Below are 20616 nucleotides of genomic sequence, written 5' to 3' on the forward strand. Positions count from 1 at the left end.
AGCCTCCCATTCTCCCCCACTCTTTTTTTCAGTGTATATGCATTTAAATTCAAGGTCTGTTCTAATTTTCTAACCATTGCTTTGCCCCTTACTCTATGCTTTGCCTATTTGGAAAACCACAAATCAACATACAGTAGACCACACCGATACCATGTGTTTTCCTTTTCCAAACCCCTCTACCCCCTGACACCGGATTTGGTGTAGAATTTCTCGCTCCTGTATTACTTCCGCTTTAGTACTTGCGCCCTATCACGGTTCGTGGGTGATAGCGGTTGGTAGAGTGATAGCGCCCTCTATGGGCGGCGGAAATTTGTGGAAATACAAAACAGGGACGTCTTGCACCAAGACTACCCTAAACTCCGACAACTCACTACATATTCCAGCTTCAAAACCCATTTGAAAACTTATTTTTGTGCTCAACTATATTCTTTGCATTCTGGCTTCGGCATCTCTCCTGCGCCAGGATGTATTTTAGACAGACATGGCGCATTATAAATTGCCACTATTATAAGCTGTTCCGATCCAGTCGGAACAGCTATTGTTTTCGTCGAGATTTTTATTATTAGCTGTTCCGAACTTTAGTCGGAACAGCTATTGTAATCGTCGAGATTTTTATTTTTTTTAATTATTATTATTATTATTATTATTCTTTCTTTCCTCAAAATCGTATTGACTTAACACTTGACTTTTCAAATTGTTATATGTCAAATTATAATTATCAGAAAGTGACAAATCATATATCATATGAAAGTTTATGGCCTAACTTAATTTTTAAATTTAATTAGACTAACATTCTTAATTAATTATTCAAGTTACAGCCGTGTGAATATTTAATTAGGCAATATTGTTCCCATCATATCTCAAGAATTAAACATCCAATCCAATTTATTTTTTCGGTTATGGACTTGTCTTGAAGTGTAGATAAGACTTCCAGCCTAACGCTTTCAGTCACGTCATCATGACGTCATACGATTGCACGTTTTATTTTCTGTGTACAAACATATGGAGCTAAAAGTGGAAACGTTTTACAAGTCAAAAACACAATAATTGACAATAACTTCAAAATAATTTATCTGTTCGTTTTCAAAATTTTATATTCTGTGTAGAAAAATTTACTGATTCTTATAAGAGATGTTTCAGTTTATTAAAATCAGTCAAAGTACGTCAATAATTAATGATTAATTAAAAATCTTGGCATCATGGGTACGACGTGATATGGATTGATCATTGCATTCATACATCTTGTCCATGGTGGTGCAATACATAACTGGGTTTTTGTAAAAGTCATTGGATTGGGGTAAGTTACATACCATCTTGTACCTTATGAAATTTATTAGTACGAAAAACACAATTTAAAGACTGTGACGTCATCACGTGTTAATTTATGCTAATTAGAAGCTTTAATGAGTGTTTCTTTGCAGCACTATATCTCAAGAAGTGTACAGCCGATTTCAAAGTTTTTTTCAGTATTAGACTCCTTAGGCATAGGAGATTTGCCTCGGGTAACCGTGACCCCGATTTGACCTCTACTTCCGGGTCAACCGGAAGTGGGACCATATCTTAGGAGTTACAAAACCGATTTAATTATTTTCTTTAGTTATATACTCCTTAGGCATTAAATTTTCTTGGGGAAAATCCGTGACCCCATTTTGACCTGTTCTTCCGGGTCAACCGGAAGTGGGACCATTTCTCAACAACTACACAACCGATTTTCAAACTTTTTTTCAGTTATGGACTCCTTTGGCATTGGACAATTGCATCGGGTAGGTGTGACCCTATGTTGACCTTTATTTCCGGGTCAACCGGAAGTGGAACCTTAATTCAAGAACTACTCAACAGATTTTCAATTTTTTCTCAGTTATGAACTCTTTGTGCATTGGAAATCAAGCATGGCTTTCCGTGACCCAGTATTGACCTTTACTTCCGGGTTAACCGGAAGTGGGATCCTATCTCAAGAACTACATAATCGATTTTTGAACTTGGGTTAAATTTATTCAACATAATGACCATGGCGCCATGTTGACCTTTTTTTGTGTTAAAGCTTCTTTTGATTTAGTATCAGATACAATACCAGGTAATCACATGTCAAAGAGTTGTAATGTGTGTGTTTTATTGTAGCAAAGAAAACTATTATTTAAAAATTCAGGAACAGCTGTGTGATTGTTTACAATCACTATCTCTAGTTTTTATTATTATTATTATTATTCTTTGTTTCTCCCCTTAATCCCATAGCGTTTGTACACGTTTTTGCGGCAGCCTAATCTCCTAAACCATAATACGAAAGAGTGAGTTTATTAAACCAAATTGAAGCTTAGAACATAAGCTTTATTCTTATCGTAAATGATATTAAAATTGTTAAATATTTAGGGAATAACAGCGCCAGCCACCAACCAAGGTCATTACCACGCAGTGAAGACCGGGTACGAACACTGTTATTCCCATTAATAAATACCTTTTTTAGCGAATTAAACGACTAAAATTGTCCAAATTTTGTGACTTTTCTCTCGGCGGTACTTCCAGACATGTTCAGGGGCCATATTTGAGCTTTTGATGGTTCCCATCTCTTTCGTACGTTATTCACATAACTGATCTTTGAGACCAGTGACTCTTTGAAATAATGATCTGTTCAGCGCCTTCACTGGGGTCAAAGGAGGCAAATGATTGGACGATAGCTGTTCCTTGTACATTAAAACACGTTCATACGCGCGCACATGTAACACGCGCGCACTTAAAATTGATTAATTTTCAGCGCGCGTACGCGTAAGTGTGCGAAGTTGCAATGAAACTAACAGGGATATAAATAAGCGTGCGATACAGTGCAACGCGCAAGGTTTACACAATGTATGCTGATTTAGTGGCCACTTACTCGCTATTTTCCAAAACCGGTCTTTATACCACCGTTAACACTCCCACACGTGACTGGGTTTTGACCAATCAGAGACTTGAAACCGTCCAAGGGATTTATTAATAAGCCTTAATTAAGCTTATGAATATTTAATAAGCAAACCGAGTTAACACCATATCTCAAAAAGTAGACCGCCAATCCTGAAACTTTTTTCAGCTATACACTAGTCAGGTCCTGTTAATGTGATTTCCGACATAAAATTCTGGACGACGTCACCATGACGTCATGTATTGCACGTTTTGTGTCTGTGCTCAAACACAATATCTCTTGAAGTGTAAACAAACCCAGCTTTCGGAAACATAATTTATTCGATTAAAATTAAATTACATGTTGTACACTTCCCAAAACTGCTTTAGATTAAGATATATTTTATTGATGGTAATTTTAAAAGCATCAGAACTTATAGAAACAGTGTAATTATTTTTAAAAACCTGTATTTCCGGGGAAGTTTTTTCAAAGATCATGGGTACGGCGTAAAACTTGATTTGATTAGTCAACATTTTTAAATTGTTAACTTGACCAAGTCCTTATCCCATTTTCGACCGGTGTTATTGCGTTTTTTTGTTCAATATACATAGATTTCTTACGGTCACCGACTAGCACAAGTCTAAACTTGTTCCCAAAATTTGACAAGCCTGAGCATGGTGCGTCGTGGACCGGGTTCAGTTCAGGCGACGAGCGTGGACGACGAAAATAGACCGCCCGGGATTTGGAATTATTTACGGGTAAAGTCACCTTGTTCGCGCCGGGGACCATTTTCCTAAACTATTTCCAGTATTTCGCGTTACGCTCGGAAATTAGACCATGACAAACAAAAACTCTTTGACAGGAATACAAAAGCAGAGATTTTATTTTGCTGACGTTTCTCTGGTGGTAAAGTGGCTCAGTTTTATAGAGCTGCTTATAATAAACAGGCAAAACATTTTGCTTTACAAAATTGCAGAAATTGAGCAGAACACCTGGATTCACAACTTGAACATGAGGCATGGTTAAGCTGCTTTTAGTGTTTAAAAATCTATTATGTGGTTTGGTCCTGGGCCAATGGCTTTTAAAGGAAAGAATCGCAGCGCTTACGTAATCAGGGAACTGTGCTTACGCTAAGCGTATTTTACAGCTTAGCAGGGAATGTGTTCTTCACGTCACAATTTGCATCAACAAATTTGCTACAGTTGACTAATTGTGCTCAACTCCTGCGAAACTTTCACTGCGAAAACAGTGACTTAAAAATTTGATTTGCATTCGCAGGAAAAAACGTGCTTTACTTGTGACAAAAGTAGGAAGGGGCGACTAGTGTCCTTTAGTGTTAAAGTCGCGACTACAAATTATTACTTGAGTCGCGACTACTGTTTTTCTCTACTCCGTTATAATCGTGTCCACACATCGACTACAAAATTTGTCCCGACTACCTGTTTGGTGAACCAGTTGTGTTGCTTACTACTATTCGCAACATAATTTTTATTGCCCTTGCGGCATAGCGGCACAAATCTTGAGAATACGTACTCTATCTCGACAAGTGTCGTAGTTAGGTTTGAAGTGCGACTAGTCGAGCAGTAAATTTCACTAGTCACACCCATTCGCAACATAATTAATATTGCCCTTGCGGTACATAGCGGTACAAATCTTGAGAATCCGTATTTTATCTCGACAAGTGTCGTAGTCAGGTTGTAGGTGCGACTAGTCGAGTAGTAAAATTCATTAGTCACCCATTCGCAACATAATTAATATTGCCTTTGCGGCACATAGCGGCACAAATCTTGAGAATCTGTATTTTATCTCGACAAGTGTCGTAGTAAGGTTTGAGGTGCGACTAAGTCGAGTCATGATGGGAACTTGCTTTTAATGAAAAAGATTCAGTGCTCTGCAGAAGCAGTGAATTCTGCGCTTACGTCAAGCGAAATAGACTGCTTATAGCAGGGATTTCTTTTGTTTGTGTGCTTCCAAGCTCCCAAATTATTTTCCAAGCTTGCACTGTAAGCGGAAAATGGTGATCGTAAGAGTAGACTTTGGTGGTAATGAGTACCACGTAATTTTGCCCTGTAAGTAGGTTTGTTAAGGCCTACACTTCAAACATGTAAAGTCAAAAAAGATTGTTAGTACATGAGGGGAAATCTTGTGAAATTGGTCCAATTTGACTCTGCTTCACTGCGTAAACAAAGAATTGCCAGATCAGAAGCGCAGATATTATCGCTTACATAAAGCATATTTCACAGCAAAGCAGGGATATTTTTGCTTGTGGGCAGGGAAACTCACATATGTAATCTTTGCTTTGAACTAGCACAGATATTTCAGCGCTTGCACAGTAAGCAGAGAATGGTTGTCGGTACAATATATGGGCAGAGTTTGGTTGAAGCAGACAGAGCCATAAAACTGGGCCGTGTTCTATAGGGGAAGTTATAGCTTGACATTTTATGACAGTTTTGGTCTCTGCGACGTACACATACAAATACAGAGTCAGATACAGACATTACGGTGCAGAAATCGTGCAATTGAAATGTCTCATAAGAGCGCCCCCTATCGGCAGGAGTAGGAAAATAAAGGAGTATCCTACAGATTAATTATGTGTTTTTAAACACGTAAAATAATATCAAATTGAAGCTTTAGGATGTTTAGCTTAATTCCTATCATAAAACATATTAAAATTATTTATTAATTAACCACCAGTGACCCTCATTTGCATATTAATTAGGAAATCTATGCAGCATCATATCTCAAGAACTTCACGGCCGACTTTTCAACTGTTTGTTCTTAAAGACTCCTTGGGGGTTGGAGATTAATTTGAAAAAAACTGTGACCTCAAGTTGACCTCTACTTCCGCGTCAACCGGAAGTGGGACCATATCTCAAGAACTATACAGCAGATTTTCAATTTTTTTCAGTTATAAGCTCCTTAGGCATTCAAGGAAGTAAAGGAAGTAAAGGTCAACCGGAAGTGAGCCCATATCTAGAAAATTACAAAGCTAATGTTCAAACTTCAGTTGTAGACTTAGGCAATAAATATTAGCTTTGGACCTGTGACCCTAAGTTGACAACTACTTTTGGGTCAGCCGGAAGTGGGACTATATATCAAGATCTACACAACCAATTTTTTATAGACTCCTTGGCATTGCAGATTAATCTTTGGTAGCTGTGGGCCCATGTTGACCTTTACTTACGGGTCAATCGGGAAGTAAAACCTTATAACAAGAGCTACACAACTTTTTTGAAACCTTTTTTTCAGTTATATATTCCTTGGGCAATGAAGCACATAATCCAAGCAAAACAACACGGAACAGCTTCGTGTTTGTTCACAAACACTTAATGTCTAGTTATGGGAACAGGTATTGTTTTCGTCGAGATTTTTATTATTAGCTGTTCCGACCTACCTTCCGACCTTATTATTATTATTATTATTATTATTATTATTATTATTATTATTATTATTATTATTATTATTATTATTATTATTATTATTATTATTATTATTATTATTATTATTATTATTATTATTATTATTATTATTATTATTATTATTATTATTATTATTATTATTATTATTATTATTATTATTATTATTATTATTATTATTATTATTATTATTATTATTATTATTATTATTATTATTGTTATTATTATTATTATTATTACCAGGGTCTCGAGGTAAACCTGTGGCAAGGAAATATGAAGGCAATATGTTGAGTCAATTTCTGTCTTTCTGTTAAAACAAGGCATTTATTAGTAAAAGTACATCAATACAAACGCTTAACTATTAGAGAAAACTAGCATTATTTACATAAGTTGAACATTCTGCTTTCCTTAACCTATGGAGCTATCGCATCTATCCACAGTCAAATATCATTTTGATAATCATATTTATGAATGAAACTACGTATAAAGTTTAGGAATACTTCAAATTACTATGCAGACAGTAATATTTCACTAGTGTTCAACCTTGACTAAACATTAACAATCAAACTCGGAAAATATGTATTTAACTACTAACAGCACATGAGAAACATAACTTTAAACTTGTGTGGCCTTTCTACTACAGTATGAAATACACAAATCTTTCTTTATAAATTGTTTACTGCATGAACAACAAGGGTTTTAATTGAGTGTCTTGAACATCCAAATCTCTAACTGCAACCATCTAAAATGCATTCTAACTTTTCTATTTCTAGCACTTGACAGAAGTTTGAATCAGGTATTGTTTTCACGTACTTCTCTATTTTCACGTTACATGTCTGATCAACTCTCTTTGATATTCAAGGATCCAATCTATGAAATTAAACCTTCCATTGTTTTAAAGGAATACAATTGTAATTACTCCTGAACTATGACTTTATAAGACTCATGCACTTGTCTGCAAATCTCATGTTATACTAAAACAACCAATTATTATTATTATTATTATTATTATTATTATTATTATTATTATTATTATTATTATTATTATTATTATTGTTATTGTTATTGTTATTGTTATTGTTATTGTTATTGTTATTGTTATTGTTATTGTTATTGTTATTGTTATTGTTATTGTTATTGTTATTGTTATTGTTATTGTTATTGTTATTGTTATTGTTATTGTTATTGTTATTGTTATTGTTATTGTTATTGTTATTGTTATTGTTATTGTTATTGTTATTGTTATTGTTATTGTTATTGTTATTGTTATTGTTATTGTTATTGTTATTGTTATTGTTATTGTTATTGTTATTGTTATTGTTATTGTTATTGTTATTGTTATTGTTATTGTTATTGTTATTGTTATTGTTATTGTTATTGTTATTGTTATTGTTATTGTTATTGTTATTGTTATTGTTATTGTTATTGTTATTGTTATTGTTATTGTTATTGTTATTGTTATTGTTATTGTTATTGTTATTGTTATTGTTATTGTTATTGTTATTGTTATTGTTATTGTTATTGTTATTGTTATTGTTATTGTTATTGTTATTGTTATTGTTATTGTTATTGTTATTGTTATTGTTATTGTTATTGTTATTGTTATTGTTATTGTTATTGTTATTGTTATTGTTATTGTTATTGTTATTGTTATTGTTATTGTTATTGTTATTGTTATTGTTATTGTTATTGTTATTGTTATTGTTATTGTTATTGTTATTGTTATTGTTATTGTTATTGTTATTGTTATTGTTATTGTTATTGTTATTGTTATTGTTATTGTTATTGTTATTGTTATTGTTATTGTTATTGTTATTGTTATTGTTATTGTTATTGTTATTGTTATTGTTATTGTTATTGTTATTGTTATTGTTATTGTTATTGTTATTGTTATTGTTATTGTTATTGTTATTGTTATTGTTATTGTTATTGTTATTGTTATTGTTATTGTTATTGTTATTGTTATTGTTATTGTTATTGTTATTGTTATTGTTATTGTTATTGTTATTGTTATTGTTATTGTTATTGTTATTGTTATTGTTATTGTTATTGTTATTGTTATTGTTATTGTTATTGTTATTGTTATTGTTATTGTTATTGTTATTGTTATTGTTATTGTTATTGTTATTGTTATTGTTATTGTTATTGTTATTGTTATTGTTATTGTTATTGTTATTGTTATTGTTATTGTTATTGTTATTGTTATTGTTATTGTTATTGTTATTGTTATTGTTATTGTTATTGTTATTGTTATTGTTATTGTTATTGTTATTGTTATTGTTATTGTTATTGTTATTGTTATTGTTATTGTTATTGTTATTGTTATTGTTATTGTTATTGTTATTGTTATTGTTATTGTTATTGTTATTGTTATTGTTATTGTTATTGTTATTGTTATTGTTATTGTTATTGTTATTGTTATTGTTATTGTTATTGTTATTGTTATTGTTATTGTTATTGTTATTATTATTATTATTGTTATTGTTATTATTATTATTATTGTTATTATTATTCTTTGTTTCTCGCCAAATCCCCATTGCATTTGTACACGTGTTTTCTTTAAACCTAATCTCCTAAACCATAATACGAAAGAGTGAGTTTATTATACCAAATTGTAGCTTAGAACATAAGCTTTACTCAAAATGTTAAAAAAAATATTTTTTTTAATTAATTAACCACGTAATCTTCATTTGAATATAACTGGATGCAGTCGCCCCATGTTATTGTTAAATATTCTCTTTGGTAAATGCCATACAGTATGTACCTATCATGAGTTGTGACTTCTTGAGAGGAGTCTACGCATTTGAATATAACTGGATGCAGTCGCTTCCATGTTATTGTTAAACATTCTCTATGGTAAATGCTATTCAGTATGTACCTATCATGAGTTGTGACTTCTTGAGAGGAGTCTACTTAAGTCTCCTTTTCTTGTTTTTCTACTTACGTTCTGGACCACAGCAAAGTCTCTTTTTATTCTTTTCCTAACCGAGTTCTGGACCAATATACTTCGCACACGAATGTGTAGGGTTTTCGTTTGACGAACGTGCGTATATAAATAGGGGTTTTTGACGACGACGACATACCATGGTGTCCACAGAATTACACTAAACTTAAACAGTTTGAAGATAATGACAGTTGAAAGCTTCTCTTAAAATATTACTTGCTGTGGTGTTGTAGTTTTTGAGAAATGAGTGAAAAAATGTCACATTTTTGGACTCTGAGGTGGCGTCGTCCGAGACAAACGTGCGTAATTTAGATATGGGTTTTTGACGACGACAACGTCGTCGTCAAAAACCCATAAAGGCATCTAATACTACATTTCAACCCTACTTAATAGTTATAGGCGTTAGCAGTTCATATTTACTGACAATGTTCGCAAAATCATGAAACGAGAATTATTTCGCCGGATCATAATCCCCTGTGTTGATATATACACACATGTAAACCCTCTTTTATGCATTGGCCCTTGTAGCCTAGTGGTCATCAATCGCGAATATACAACTGAAACCTGCGAGTTCGAATCTCCGTACAACATCAATATTTTTCTTATCCCCAAAACTAAAAAAGTTAGATTATTATCTTTATACCGATAGTGCTGTCTTTTCTTTTTCTCAATTGTTAGCCCAACATAACCTGTGCGGGTGCATGACACGATGATGTTCGAAAAACACAGGAAGCAGAAAATGGTGATCATAAGCGAAGAGTTTGGTGGTTAAAAGTTCTGTGAAATCAAATCATAATCGATCAAACATCAAACCACCGACCCCAAAATCTTTCAAAAATCGTAATTATTTAACCACGTGACCCATATTTGCATATTTAATTGGGAAATCTTTGTAGCACCATATCTCAAGAAGTACACGGCCGTTTAACAGACTGTTTGTAGTTATTGACTCCTTGGGGATTGGAGATTAGATTAATTTTGAAAAACCGTGACCTCGAGGTGACCTCTACTTCCGGGTCAACCGGAAATGGGACCATATCTCAAGTACTGTACAACCGATTTTCAATCTTTTTTCAGTTTTACACCCCTAAGGCGTGAAAAAATATACTTTGAAAAACCGTGACCTCAAGTTGACCACTAATTCGGGGACAACCGGAAGTGGGACCATATCTCAAGAAATACACGGCCGATTTTTAGACTGATGGTAGTTATAGACTCCTTGGGATTGAAGATAAATTGCAAAAACCCGTGACCTCAACTTGACCTCTACTTCTGGGTCAACCCAAAATGGGACAATATCGATTTTCAAACTTTTTTCAGTTAGAGACTCCTTAAGCATTGGAGATTAGCCTTAGGTTATTGTTACCCCATGTCGACCTCTACATCCGGGTCAACCGGAAGTGGCACCATAACTCAAGACACTATTCAACATGTTCAAACTTGTTTCAGTTATAGACTCCTTGGTCATTTTAGCACATAATCCAAGCAAAAGAACACGGAACAGCTTTGTGTTTGTTCACAAACACCTAATGTCTAGTTATTATTAAAACGGTTTTTGTGTGGTCATAATGTTCTCACCTCCGGGTCTGTTTACACAGGGCTACTTGTATGATTTCAGATTTCCCCTTACACACAAAACTATCGGTAGAGACTCTTGCTCAAAAACATTTCCCTTCACTGAATATAAATATTTGTATTTCCCCGGCATACACCATTTCCGGAAGACGACAACCAATTGTGGGACATAGATACCCTTCCACACCCTCTCCTACCCATTTGTTATTATTAGCTGTTCCCAACTTCAGTCGGAACAGCTATTGTAATCGTCGAGATTTTAATTTTTTTTAGCTGTTCCGACCTACCGTCGGAACAGGTATTGCTTTCGTCGAGATTTTTTAAACGTTTTAGAAACGTTTTTTTTTCCAAAACGCCATAGGTTTAACGCACGATTTTTTTATGGCAAGATAATCTTAGAAACGGTAAAAATGACAGACTTTAGTCTATATTAAATCGAGGCTTAGTACGTAACTTAGCTTTTCTACGTATCTAAAAATCATCCAAGGTGAAATGACAGTAATTGTACAACCAAAAAAGTCATTGTTTTGCAAACAAAAGAATAACCGACTTTAAAGTGTTTGTTTTAAGTTATTACATGCTAGTGTAAAATCCCTTGATCAATAGTGAAATGAAAGAAACTCTGAAAAAAAAATATTGTGTTCGTAAACAAAAGACTTGCCGATTTCCATCGTCCAAAAGCTCACAGATCAAACAGTAGGTTTTGGATCAGGTGAAAATGTGGCCATTGCAAGGTGTAAGCATCAAATAATATAATCTTTGGTAAGCATACTATATAGCTATGCAGAGTGAGAACAACGTTCTGATGTATGAGACCTACTACACTCATTTAAATAACAACGTGTAACGGTTTACACGGTACCATGGCGCAATATGCTGCCAATCAAATATGGGGATGAATTTGAACCTATCTAGAGTTACGACGAGATAGGACTAGCCTTTAGCTCCGTATATCTCCTAAGACTAGTCTTAAATTAGGACTAGTCCCAACTCTTTGTAAAATCGACCCCAGGAAAAATTGCACTGGGTTATTATTCGTGCATTACACAGAAGGACATAAAAAGAATGTTTAAGTACATAACTGTCACGACTGGGATTAGAACCCGCACTACGGTGATCAGTAACGCCGGCTCTTGAGTAAGATGTCGTTTCCACTTGGTTACGACACGTCAAAATAACGCTCAAAGACTCCCGAAACTAGGTGGTTGTGAAAAGCAACTAGAAATGTTAAGTTTCAAACGAGCTGAAATTAAATGTTGTTAGTGTTGATTGCTGTCTATTACAGCAATCTCATTGTTACAACGAAGATAATTTTGACAGTTTAGGTCACAAACAGGACATTTCACTGTTTTTGTTGTACAGGTCAACATTATTTACAGTTTAGATTCACCTGTGTCGGTAGAACAGACGCTCCGTGCAGTTGATTGATTATTACTCCTTGGTTTACTAACTGCATTAAGTGAGTTGGCTGAGTGCCGTCCACGCCGTCTAACGCATTCAAAAGCCTCGGTAAACGCAGCTCTGTATTGTGCGTTAAACGCGCAGTAAATGATTGGATTAACAACAGTGTTAATCCGTAAGGGACTTTGAACAATCCAATCTGCGTACTTCCCAAGAAGAACACTGATAGGATTATCAACACCCTCAAAGAATGAGCAGATCCAACCAGTAAGAATTAAGTAGGATTTGAAACTTTGCAGCACATCACCACTTCTTTACATCGGAATGGATACAACGCCAAGCAAGTCAAGACTAGCAAGCCCGTCCCCCCCGACCAAAGGGTCTCCTATACCCAAGGTCAAACACACACACCCACAGTTAGTTTACCATACCTAGGTCCCCCCTCTCATCGCCTCCAACGCATCTTCAAGGAAGCAGGTATCAAGGTGTATCACTCCGCCCCGAAGAAACTCCATGGCTCTCTCCAATCGCACAAGGACAAGAAGGACCCCTCCGCCCGTGCCGGAGTCTATCGCATTCCATGCGAATGTGGTAAGGTTTATGTCGGGGAAACCGGGCGTAACCTTCCCACTAGACTTAAGGAACACCGAGCACACGGAAGGAGGGGGGACTTCGATAAATCCGCCATCGTCAAGCATTCCCACATCGCTGACCACCGAGTGAACTGGGATGCTGCTGAGATCATCGCTCCCATCCAGGCGTGGCACCCCAGACGCATTAGAGAGGCCATCGAGATCCACAAGCATGACACCGTACCCCAAGACATCGGCTTCCACATCAGTGACATCTGGCTCCCCCTTCTCCCGACCAATGGATCTTCTATATCCACGGTCACCCCCTAGGCCCCAACTATTAGACTGCTTTGGGTCATCTATACCCTCAGTCACCTAGGCCCCACACCCTCACTGTCCCCTGTGCGTGTTCCTACTGACACGGTTCAGTGAGCAAACACCCCCCACACAACCCCAAAGGCTCCACAACAGGTTTCACCACGCATCATCGAGTTCACTTCCCGCCTACATTTCCCGCCTTCGTGCATCACCGCTGATCCACCGCCTAGTACTTAAGCAGCATGCAGCATCAGAGTCCAGCATTCTCCAGAAGACGATCAGAGCATACTGATCGAAACGTCGAGTTAACCCAACGGTTCTTTTCAGAACCACCCCAACTCATTTAGAGATTCTTATTACATGGTGTTACCGCAAACTCTTCTATATACAGTAAGAATTAACAAAGTGAAAGGAGCTTGACATAAGAAGAACACCACACCGTTAACTACCAACATCTTTGCGACTTGGTTACGGACGTGCCGCGCCTTTGAATTAGTTTTTGCATTCTTGCAATCTGCGTTAAAATCCTTTCGTTTGTTCAACACGTGGATGATGCGAGCATACATGTAGACGTTTCCGATCATTGCAATACACCAAGGGATGACAAGAAGAGGTTCGCTGATGTACTGCATCCACTCAGCTCCCGGTATGGAACCGCAACGTGAAATCTTTGAGGGGAATTTTTGTACATGTCTTCTTCGGGCCACCGTAGGCATATGACTCGGTGATTAGCGAAATATGGAGTTATGATTAGTGAAAAACTTACTCCAATGCCCCAGCAGATTGCAACCATGTTATAGGTTCGTCTCCGACTGCGCATCTTAAGATGTTGGATTGGATGACACAGTGCGAGGTATCTTTCAAATGTCACCATGGTAACCAGTGCAATGGATGTCTCCAATGTCGTGTTTAATGTAAAGTTAAATGTGACGCAGCCAAGAGTACTGCCGAATGGCTGGTGCTTTGACACTTGTGAGAAGGCAAACCTCCAAATATCGTACCCAGAAAACAACATCAAAAAGAGCACATCGGACAGTGCCAAGTTTGCTAAGTACACATCAGTTTCTGATCTAAGTCGGGGACTGCGGAGAAAGACAAACAAAAGTAACAAGTTGGTGAGAAGACCGAAACCTAAGATTATCGGCACACCTACGGTAATGATGAAGGAATCCACGGGATCGAAGATCCACTCTGAAATATACTCTTCCGTGATGTTTCTTACTTCGTGTTCGTCGCATGACGTTGTGAACCCATTTTGCTGGAACCGTTTGAACTCCCTTTCAAACACGGAAACCTACTCACTGACCAATGGTGTGTGAGTTTTATTTATAAACTGGCTGCAAAGACTGTAGATCGCTACGATGTAAAGTGCAACATTAGACTAATGAATGATATTCCATGTATTGACGAAAAACACTAAACTCGCGGGTTGGTAGTTGGGTGAACGAGTTAACAGAGTGGTTTGAGTCCGCACATTACAACAATCGAATAATTTATGAGTGCCTTCCGAGAACCATTTACGAAGTCAGTCTATTGTCTATAATCTCTAAAGGACTGGTCTTTTGATCATGCAGAAGCTTTTATGTTTTTAAACCACAAAGGTCACTCGTGTTTACACACAAATACTGACGTTAATTTAGTGTTAATTGACGTTAATGTCATAACTTGCACTCAACCATTGCTTGATGATGTTGAACCAGTTTTGAAGTGCAACCGCTTGAATTCCTTTTTGATGGAGACCTACCCACTGAGAAATAGCATGCTCGTTTTAGTTGTAGACTGGCTGCAAAGAGTTTTACCCACCAGTCGAACTCGACCCTCAAATCACTTGCTTGTCAAACTTGAAGAGAATTACGGTTACAACTTGACTCGAAAAAGACCAAACCGGGTCAAACTGGGATCTGTACCATGTGTGTCATTCGAGGTAGTGGTCAATTAGAAGGTCATCTACATAATGTCTGTATCCTCGTTGAAATTACTGGACAGTGTTATCACTGTGTTTGGGTATTTTTGTCCGATGTAAAATACATAACTCTCATTTATCTATAACATATAAAATGTAAAGATAAAAAGAGTACATACAGTACCACAGTCCACCTATACACAAATATATTACGAAGACGTTTCCACCCCTAAAGTACTTCACGATGAAAACCCACCGTTGTTTCCGCACGTTTCGCCGTATCATGACATGTGTTTTAAATAAATCCGTTGTCGAAAATTGATTATTGTTTTATATTTTCTCTCAAAAAGTAAAGCATTTCATGGATTTACATTTCAGGGAAGTCTTTAACCATTACCTCCTGTAAACCCTGTAAGTTATTTGTAAATTTGTGAACTATTAATTTTTGTTCTTTTCAGAAAGTGTCCAGTGGCTAACCTTATTACTGCCACCATGTTGCCAATACAATTCTTTCATATCTGATTAATTTTGGGTTCAGTCTACCTCTGAACCACCTGTTATATGATCCCTAGCCATAAACCCGGTTCATACTTCCTGCGAATGCGAATGCGAACCGAACTTGGTGTGAATTTGACGTCACAACCCTCCTTTCGCAGCGATATTCGCAAGTGAGTTGAGCAAAGTTGAACTGCTGCGAAGTTTTCGTTGAGAATTTGTGACGTCAACATTCGTATCGCATTCGCAGGAAGTATGAACCGGGCTATAGTCTGCAAGGTAGTGTATTAAGTACATCAACAACGACCAAAATAAGCGTCCCCAAATTGCCCCTCACAAGTTTGCACTGCCTGTTTGTAAAACCAATTAACGAAATACTACACCACTAACAACATCAGCTCTTGTCAACATGCTTCAAATTACATGATCTTATTTGCTACTTTTACAATAAGATCTGCAGCCGATTTCACGAAACGCTAGAATTAGTCCTATCTCACTGAGTCCCAACGTCTTCGGATACGAACTGAACTCGTCCTTAGTCATGCGAGTAATCTTAAGTTAGGAAGAGTTTGGTGAAGTCGATGACTGTTCCCCAATGCTTTCAACTACAATAACTGCGTCTTTTTAAAAAAAAAGCTGTTAAAGAATCACGTGCCATATGCAACCACCCCTTTGTAACTTAAATATACTTAAATATCTACACATTACACCGCCACCAAATTGACAATATGGAGCTTTCGATTCGGGGCGGAAGGAGGAAGGGGACGGTAACGGGAAATTGATCAGCGCATGCGCGAAAATGAACATGTCTCGAGATTGGGAACGGATTGGGGTTGAAATAACGTCCCGTCTAAGCACTACCGAATGGTTCCGTTAATTTGTACACGTTGTTATGGTTGTTATACTTTTCGTCTTGAACGCCCTACCGTCTCAAATCAAAAGCTCTCTAAAAAAAAAAATCTTATTCAATTTGCTCCCCTTTCATTAAATCAACATACCAATGATTACAGAGATAAGATAAGATAAGATAAGATAAGATATGATAAGATAAGATAAGATAAGATAAGATAAGATAAGATAAGATAAGAACTTTATTATCCCACACTGGGGAAATTAAAATTGGCCATGATTCAAACAGTACAGACAAAAACGCTTAAAATTATTTAACAACAAACAGATAGATAAAAATATTAATGAGTTAAGAATATCAGGTAGAAAAATATGTATCTAGCATGGATTAAAAATTATGCTCAGCAATATTTATATACAAGGTAAAATGTACACCAGAGAAGTCCTTAAAACCGACAACACATAAAACACAGGAGACTTAAGGGCCATTGTAAAAACGGATTGCAGTAGGGACAAAGGAGTTGTTGTAGCGTTCTGTCCTAATTCTACGTTGTAAAAGGCGATTCTCCCGCCGGCGACTTGATAAAAACTTAGGGTACATGGGATTGGATGGGTCAGACAGGATCATGTTAACTTTAGTGCATACTTGGTCATGGTAGAGTGCCTCTGGGCTTTGTAGTTCGACTCTGGTTATTTTTCTAGCTTGCTTAACTACTCTTAAAAAAGATTTTTTGTCCCGAAATAGCATGTTTCCATAAACACAAATAAGGCTGAAAGTTAAAAAACTTTGTAAAATAGTGCGGTAAAACAGTTCTAAAATGGTGTTATCTACGCCAAAGGAGTTAAGCTTTCTGAGAAAATACAAATGTTGACGTAGTTGTACAACTTGTGTTTTTATCAAACTTCAATTACCGTCTATAACAGTTCCAATGTACTTATACTACGATACTCTTTCAATTGGCCGTCCATTTATGGTAAGCGCTGGTATGGGCGTGCCCCTCTTTCTGAAGTAAATTACCAATTCCTTAGTTTTATTTACATTAATTTCAAGGTAATTTTCTGTACACCAGTTAACAAAATGATTAATTTCGCTGTTGTAGCGTTGCAATGAGTCCTCCGTGGAAGAGGACTTCAATATTTCTCCCGAAACATTGTTTGCCTTGAATAAAGACACTGGACACTTATGGTAATTGTCAAACACCAGTCTTTTCATTTAGTGTATCTCAAAATATTCATGAAATAACAATTCTGTGAAAATTTGAACTTAATTGGTCGTCGAAGTTGCGAGATAACTATGAAAAAACACCCTTGCCACACGAAGTTGTGTGCTTTCAGATGCTTCATTTCGAGACCTCAAATTATAATTTTGGGGTCTCGAAGTCAAATTCTCGGACAGTTACTTCTTTCTTGAATACTACTTCACTTCAGAGGGAGCCGTTTCTAACGATGTTTTATAGTATCGACTCCCCACATGACTCGTTATCAAGTGAGGTTTTATGCTAATAATTAGTTTGAGCAATTACCAGTGTTCATTGCCTTTAATTCCAACACACTAATTGTTATGCTCACTGTTTCATTTGAATCTTACTCTCCTACTTTTACATGTGTACTCCAACATCCAGTTTTCGAACCGGACTCAGTGGTATGTTAGTTTACATTTAACTTTTAAACGGTTTGAAGATATAAGCTTCCTTTTAAAAACTATTTGCTGGTGTTGGTACTGGTGCTGTAGTTTTTTAGACCTGAGCAAGTCATATTCACGGGAATAATTTAGGCATGTACAACGGATATACGCGTCTCCCCTTAAAGGGTTTGGAGACTTTTTGTAACACAAAACACACTGTCTGCAAATTAACATTCAGACACACAGTTTGACGCTAATGATAGCAGAAAGCCCCCCCCCCCCTTAAAATATCACAGACAGAGGTGCTGTCATTTTTTTTTTGAGAAATGAGTAAAACAATGTCACAAAAATATTTTCGTCTCAATTTTAGAAAGTTGTATTGCCATTTACTGGTTAATACGTTTTTTACAATCAACCTCTCCCCATTACTCGTCACCAAGAAATGTGTTATGCTAATAATTATTTTGAGTAATTACCAAAAGTGCCTTGAAGTAGTATTGGTTTTGCAAATTAATAGTTTGTGGTCAACGATTGAACGTTTCAATCAGTGTGCTCTGACCGTCTTCAGGAGGCGGGTGGGAGAAGACAATCAGAATACTGATCAGAAACGTTGAGTTGTTCATCACCGGTTTATTTCAAACCAACACTACTCAAAAGAGATTTAATCAATAGACTTAAGAACAAATAATAAGGACTAACTGTCTTGCATCGTAGAGGGAACCGAAGTGCATATTTAATGTTTTTAACAATAAATTGTCATACATATTTACGATATTTACAATTATAACATATGTATACGATAGTATTTACCTTGTAGCAAACTAACTTGTGACTGTAACGATAGAAAATATTACTTTACGAAATTAAAGGGAAGGTACACGTTTAGTGAAAAATATTAGGTTAAAAACTGACTTGGTAACGACTATTGGAAAGCTGCTGATAGTATAACATAATATGGTGAGAAACGACTCCCTCTGAAGTAACATAGTTTTTAAGAAAGAGGTAATTTCTCACTAAACTAATAAAAGACTTCTAGATAGAAGTCTTTTATTTCTATCTGAAAGCAAACAAATTCGTCCAACAAGGGTGTTGTTTCTCTCATAATTTTCTCGCAACTTCGAAGACTAATTGAGCCCAAATTTTAACACGCTTGTTGTTTTATGCATAAATTGAGATACACCAAGTGAGAAGACTGGTCTTTGACAATTACCGAACGTGTACCTTCCCTTTAACGATACAGTATATAATAAGATTTACGATATAGCCTTATGATTTAGCATACGATATTTACGGTATATGAGACTTTTTCTGTGGCGTCAGAGTTATTATATAATTTTCGTGACATTGTTCTACTAAAAATGACACTTCTAGAATTATACAACAAGCATCTGTATTCACAGTGAGTATGGATTCACGTCATGACGCAAACTTGATAAGCAATTAAAATCCTTTGCCAATTTGTATTAATCCGCAGGAAGTTACCGGTACGCTGTCTCTCCATTAGTTTTGATAATGGTAAAATAAATATCATCTCGCTCTTGCGTGCCAGTCACCATTAAAACCGACCAAATTGCCAATTTAAACGTCCAGAGGTAATTAACCATCTTGTCACTCCACCCGAACCCCCTTTTGTGATGACCGATTTACAGCTCAAACTGCATGGTTGTAATACACAACAAGTCGAAGTATTATAGTATCTGGTGAATCCAGGCAAACCGACTGCTCAAAATAGGGATAACTTCCTATGAATAATTAATGCGTGGAGCGCTTATGCATTGGTTTTATGTTATTCACGCATTTCCCACAAATACTAAAGCTAAAAAGGATCACTTCGCTTAAAGTGCGTACTTGACTGTAATACGATCATGGGGGACAATGTGCCACCCAAATCACAAACGAGATTGTTGTGACGATGACGTCATTTGCGTCAGGTCGTGTCTTGGTCCAGTGAGGATCAAATTCCTAAAATCTCTTCGATACCGTTCAGTACAACATTTTCTTCAAGTTCCTCAATCAATATAAATACAATGTTTACAAAGTGATACACAAAAAGGCAGGAAATTGGGGGCCACAACCAATTGGTAAGCACAGCTTGTGGGTTACAGAGATGGCCTTGTGGGTTACATATGGGTCATATTAAAATCTCTGGTGCAGTATCCAATGGGCGTTTATCACATGGGCCATACCATTTGGGACTCATTTTACTTTTGATGGCTCTTGTTGAAATCGCTTCATGACCCATGTGGGAACCATTTCATGGCCCATGTGGGAATCATTTAATGGCCCATGTGGGAACCACGTCATGGCCGAATTGGGAACCAATTCATAGCCCAGGTGGGAATCATTTCATATCAATAATGCGACCTAACCAACTTGGATTTGAAACACGGACTGTGGTTACAATAAAATAAAATAAAACGTTTTCCAGAAAAAACAAACTCTTGTTTTGCCAGCTTGTTATTTAAACCGTTACGCACGTACAGTGTGTGATATCAACCACTACGAACACGGCATACAACAAAGTGTATTAGAACAATTTAATTTTGCCGGATAACGTCTACTGCCTTTAAAATAAATAGGTAATTTTTGCCCTTTTTTTCTTCTTGACGGAATATTATTACAAACCTTTGTTTTATCGAAGGTGCCC

The 20616-nt window shown here is 36.4% G+C and overlaps 2 protein-coding genes across 3 annotated transcripts in view; both read right to left on the reverse strand.

Annotated features, from left to right (window-relative positions):
• Positions 1-20616, reverse strand: part of LOC139943176 (regulatory factor X 4-like) — a 93254-nt gene that overhangs the window by 41240 nt on the left and 31398 nt on the right. The gene's annotated exons all lie outside the window — the stretch shown is intronic.
• LOC139943368 (neuromedin-U receptor 2-like) lies at positions 12181-15577 on the reverse strand. The gene is made up of 5 exons (XM_071940191.1): positions 15545-15577; positions 15050-15141; positions 13865-14375; positions 13488-13766; positions 12181-12450 (listed from the first exon to the last, which is right to left on the reverse strand). The coding sequence occupies exons 1-5, from the start codon at positions 15575-15577 to the stop codon at positions 12181-12183; spliced, it is 1185 nt and encodes a 394-aa protein (XP_071796292.1).

The sequence above is a fragment of the Asterias amurensis genome, chromosome 10, assembly GCF_032118995.1.
Source record: "Asterias amurensis chromosome 10, ASM3211899v1".
Lineage (NCBI taxonomy): Eukaryota > Metazoa > Echinodermata > Asteroidea > Forcipulatida > Asteriidae > Asterias > Asterias amurensis.

Bases quoted from the DNA above. Each gene is read 5' to 3' on its own strand.
- LOC139943368 (XM_071940191.1), bottom strand. From the start codon at position 15,577: ATGGCTAGGGATCATATAACAGGTGGTTCAGAG. The intron at 15,142-15,544 runs GTAGACTGAACC...TATATGTTATAG, and splicing joins ATATAACAGGTGGTTCAGAG to ATAAATGAGAGTTATGTATT. The intron at 12,451-13,487 runs GTATATAGAAGA...TCATTCTTTGAG, and splicing joins TCACTTTGTTAATTCTTACT to GGTGTTGATAATCCTATCAG.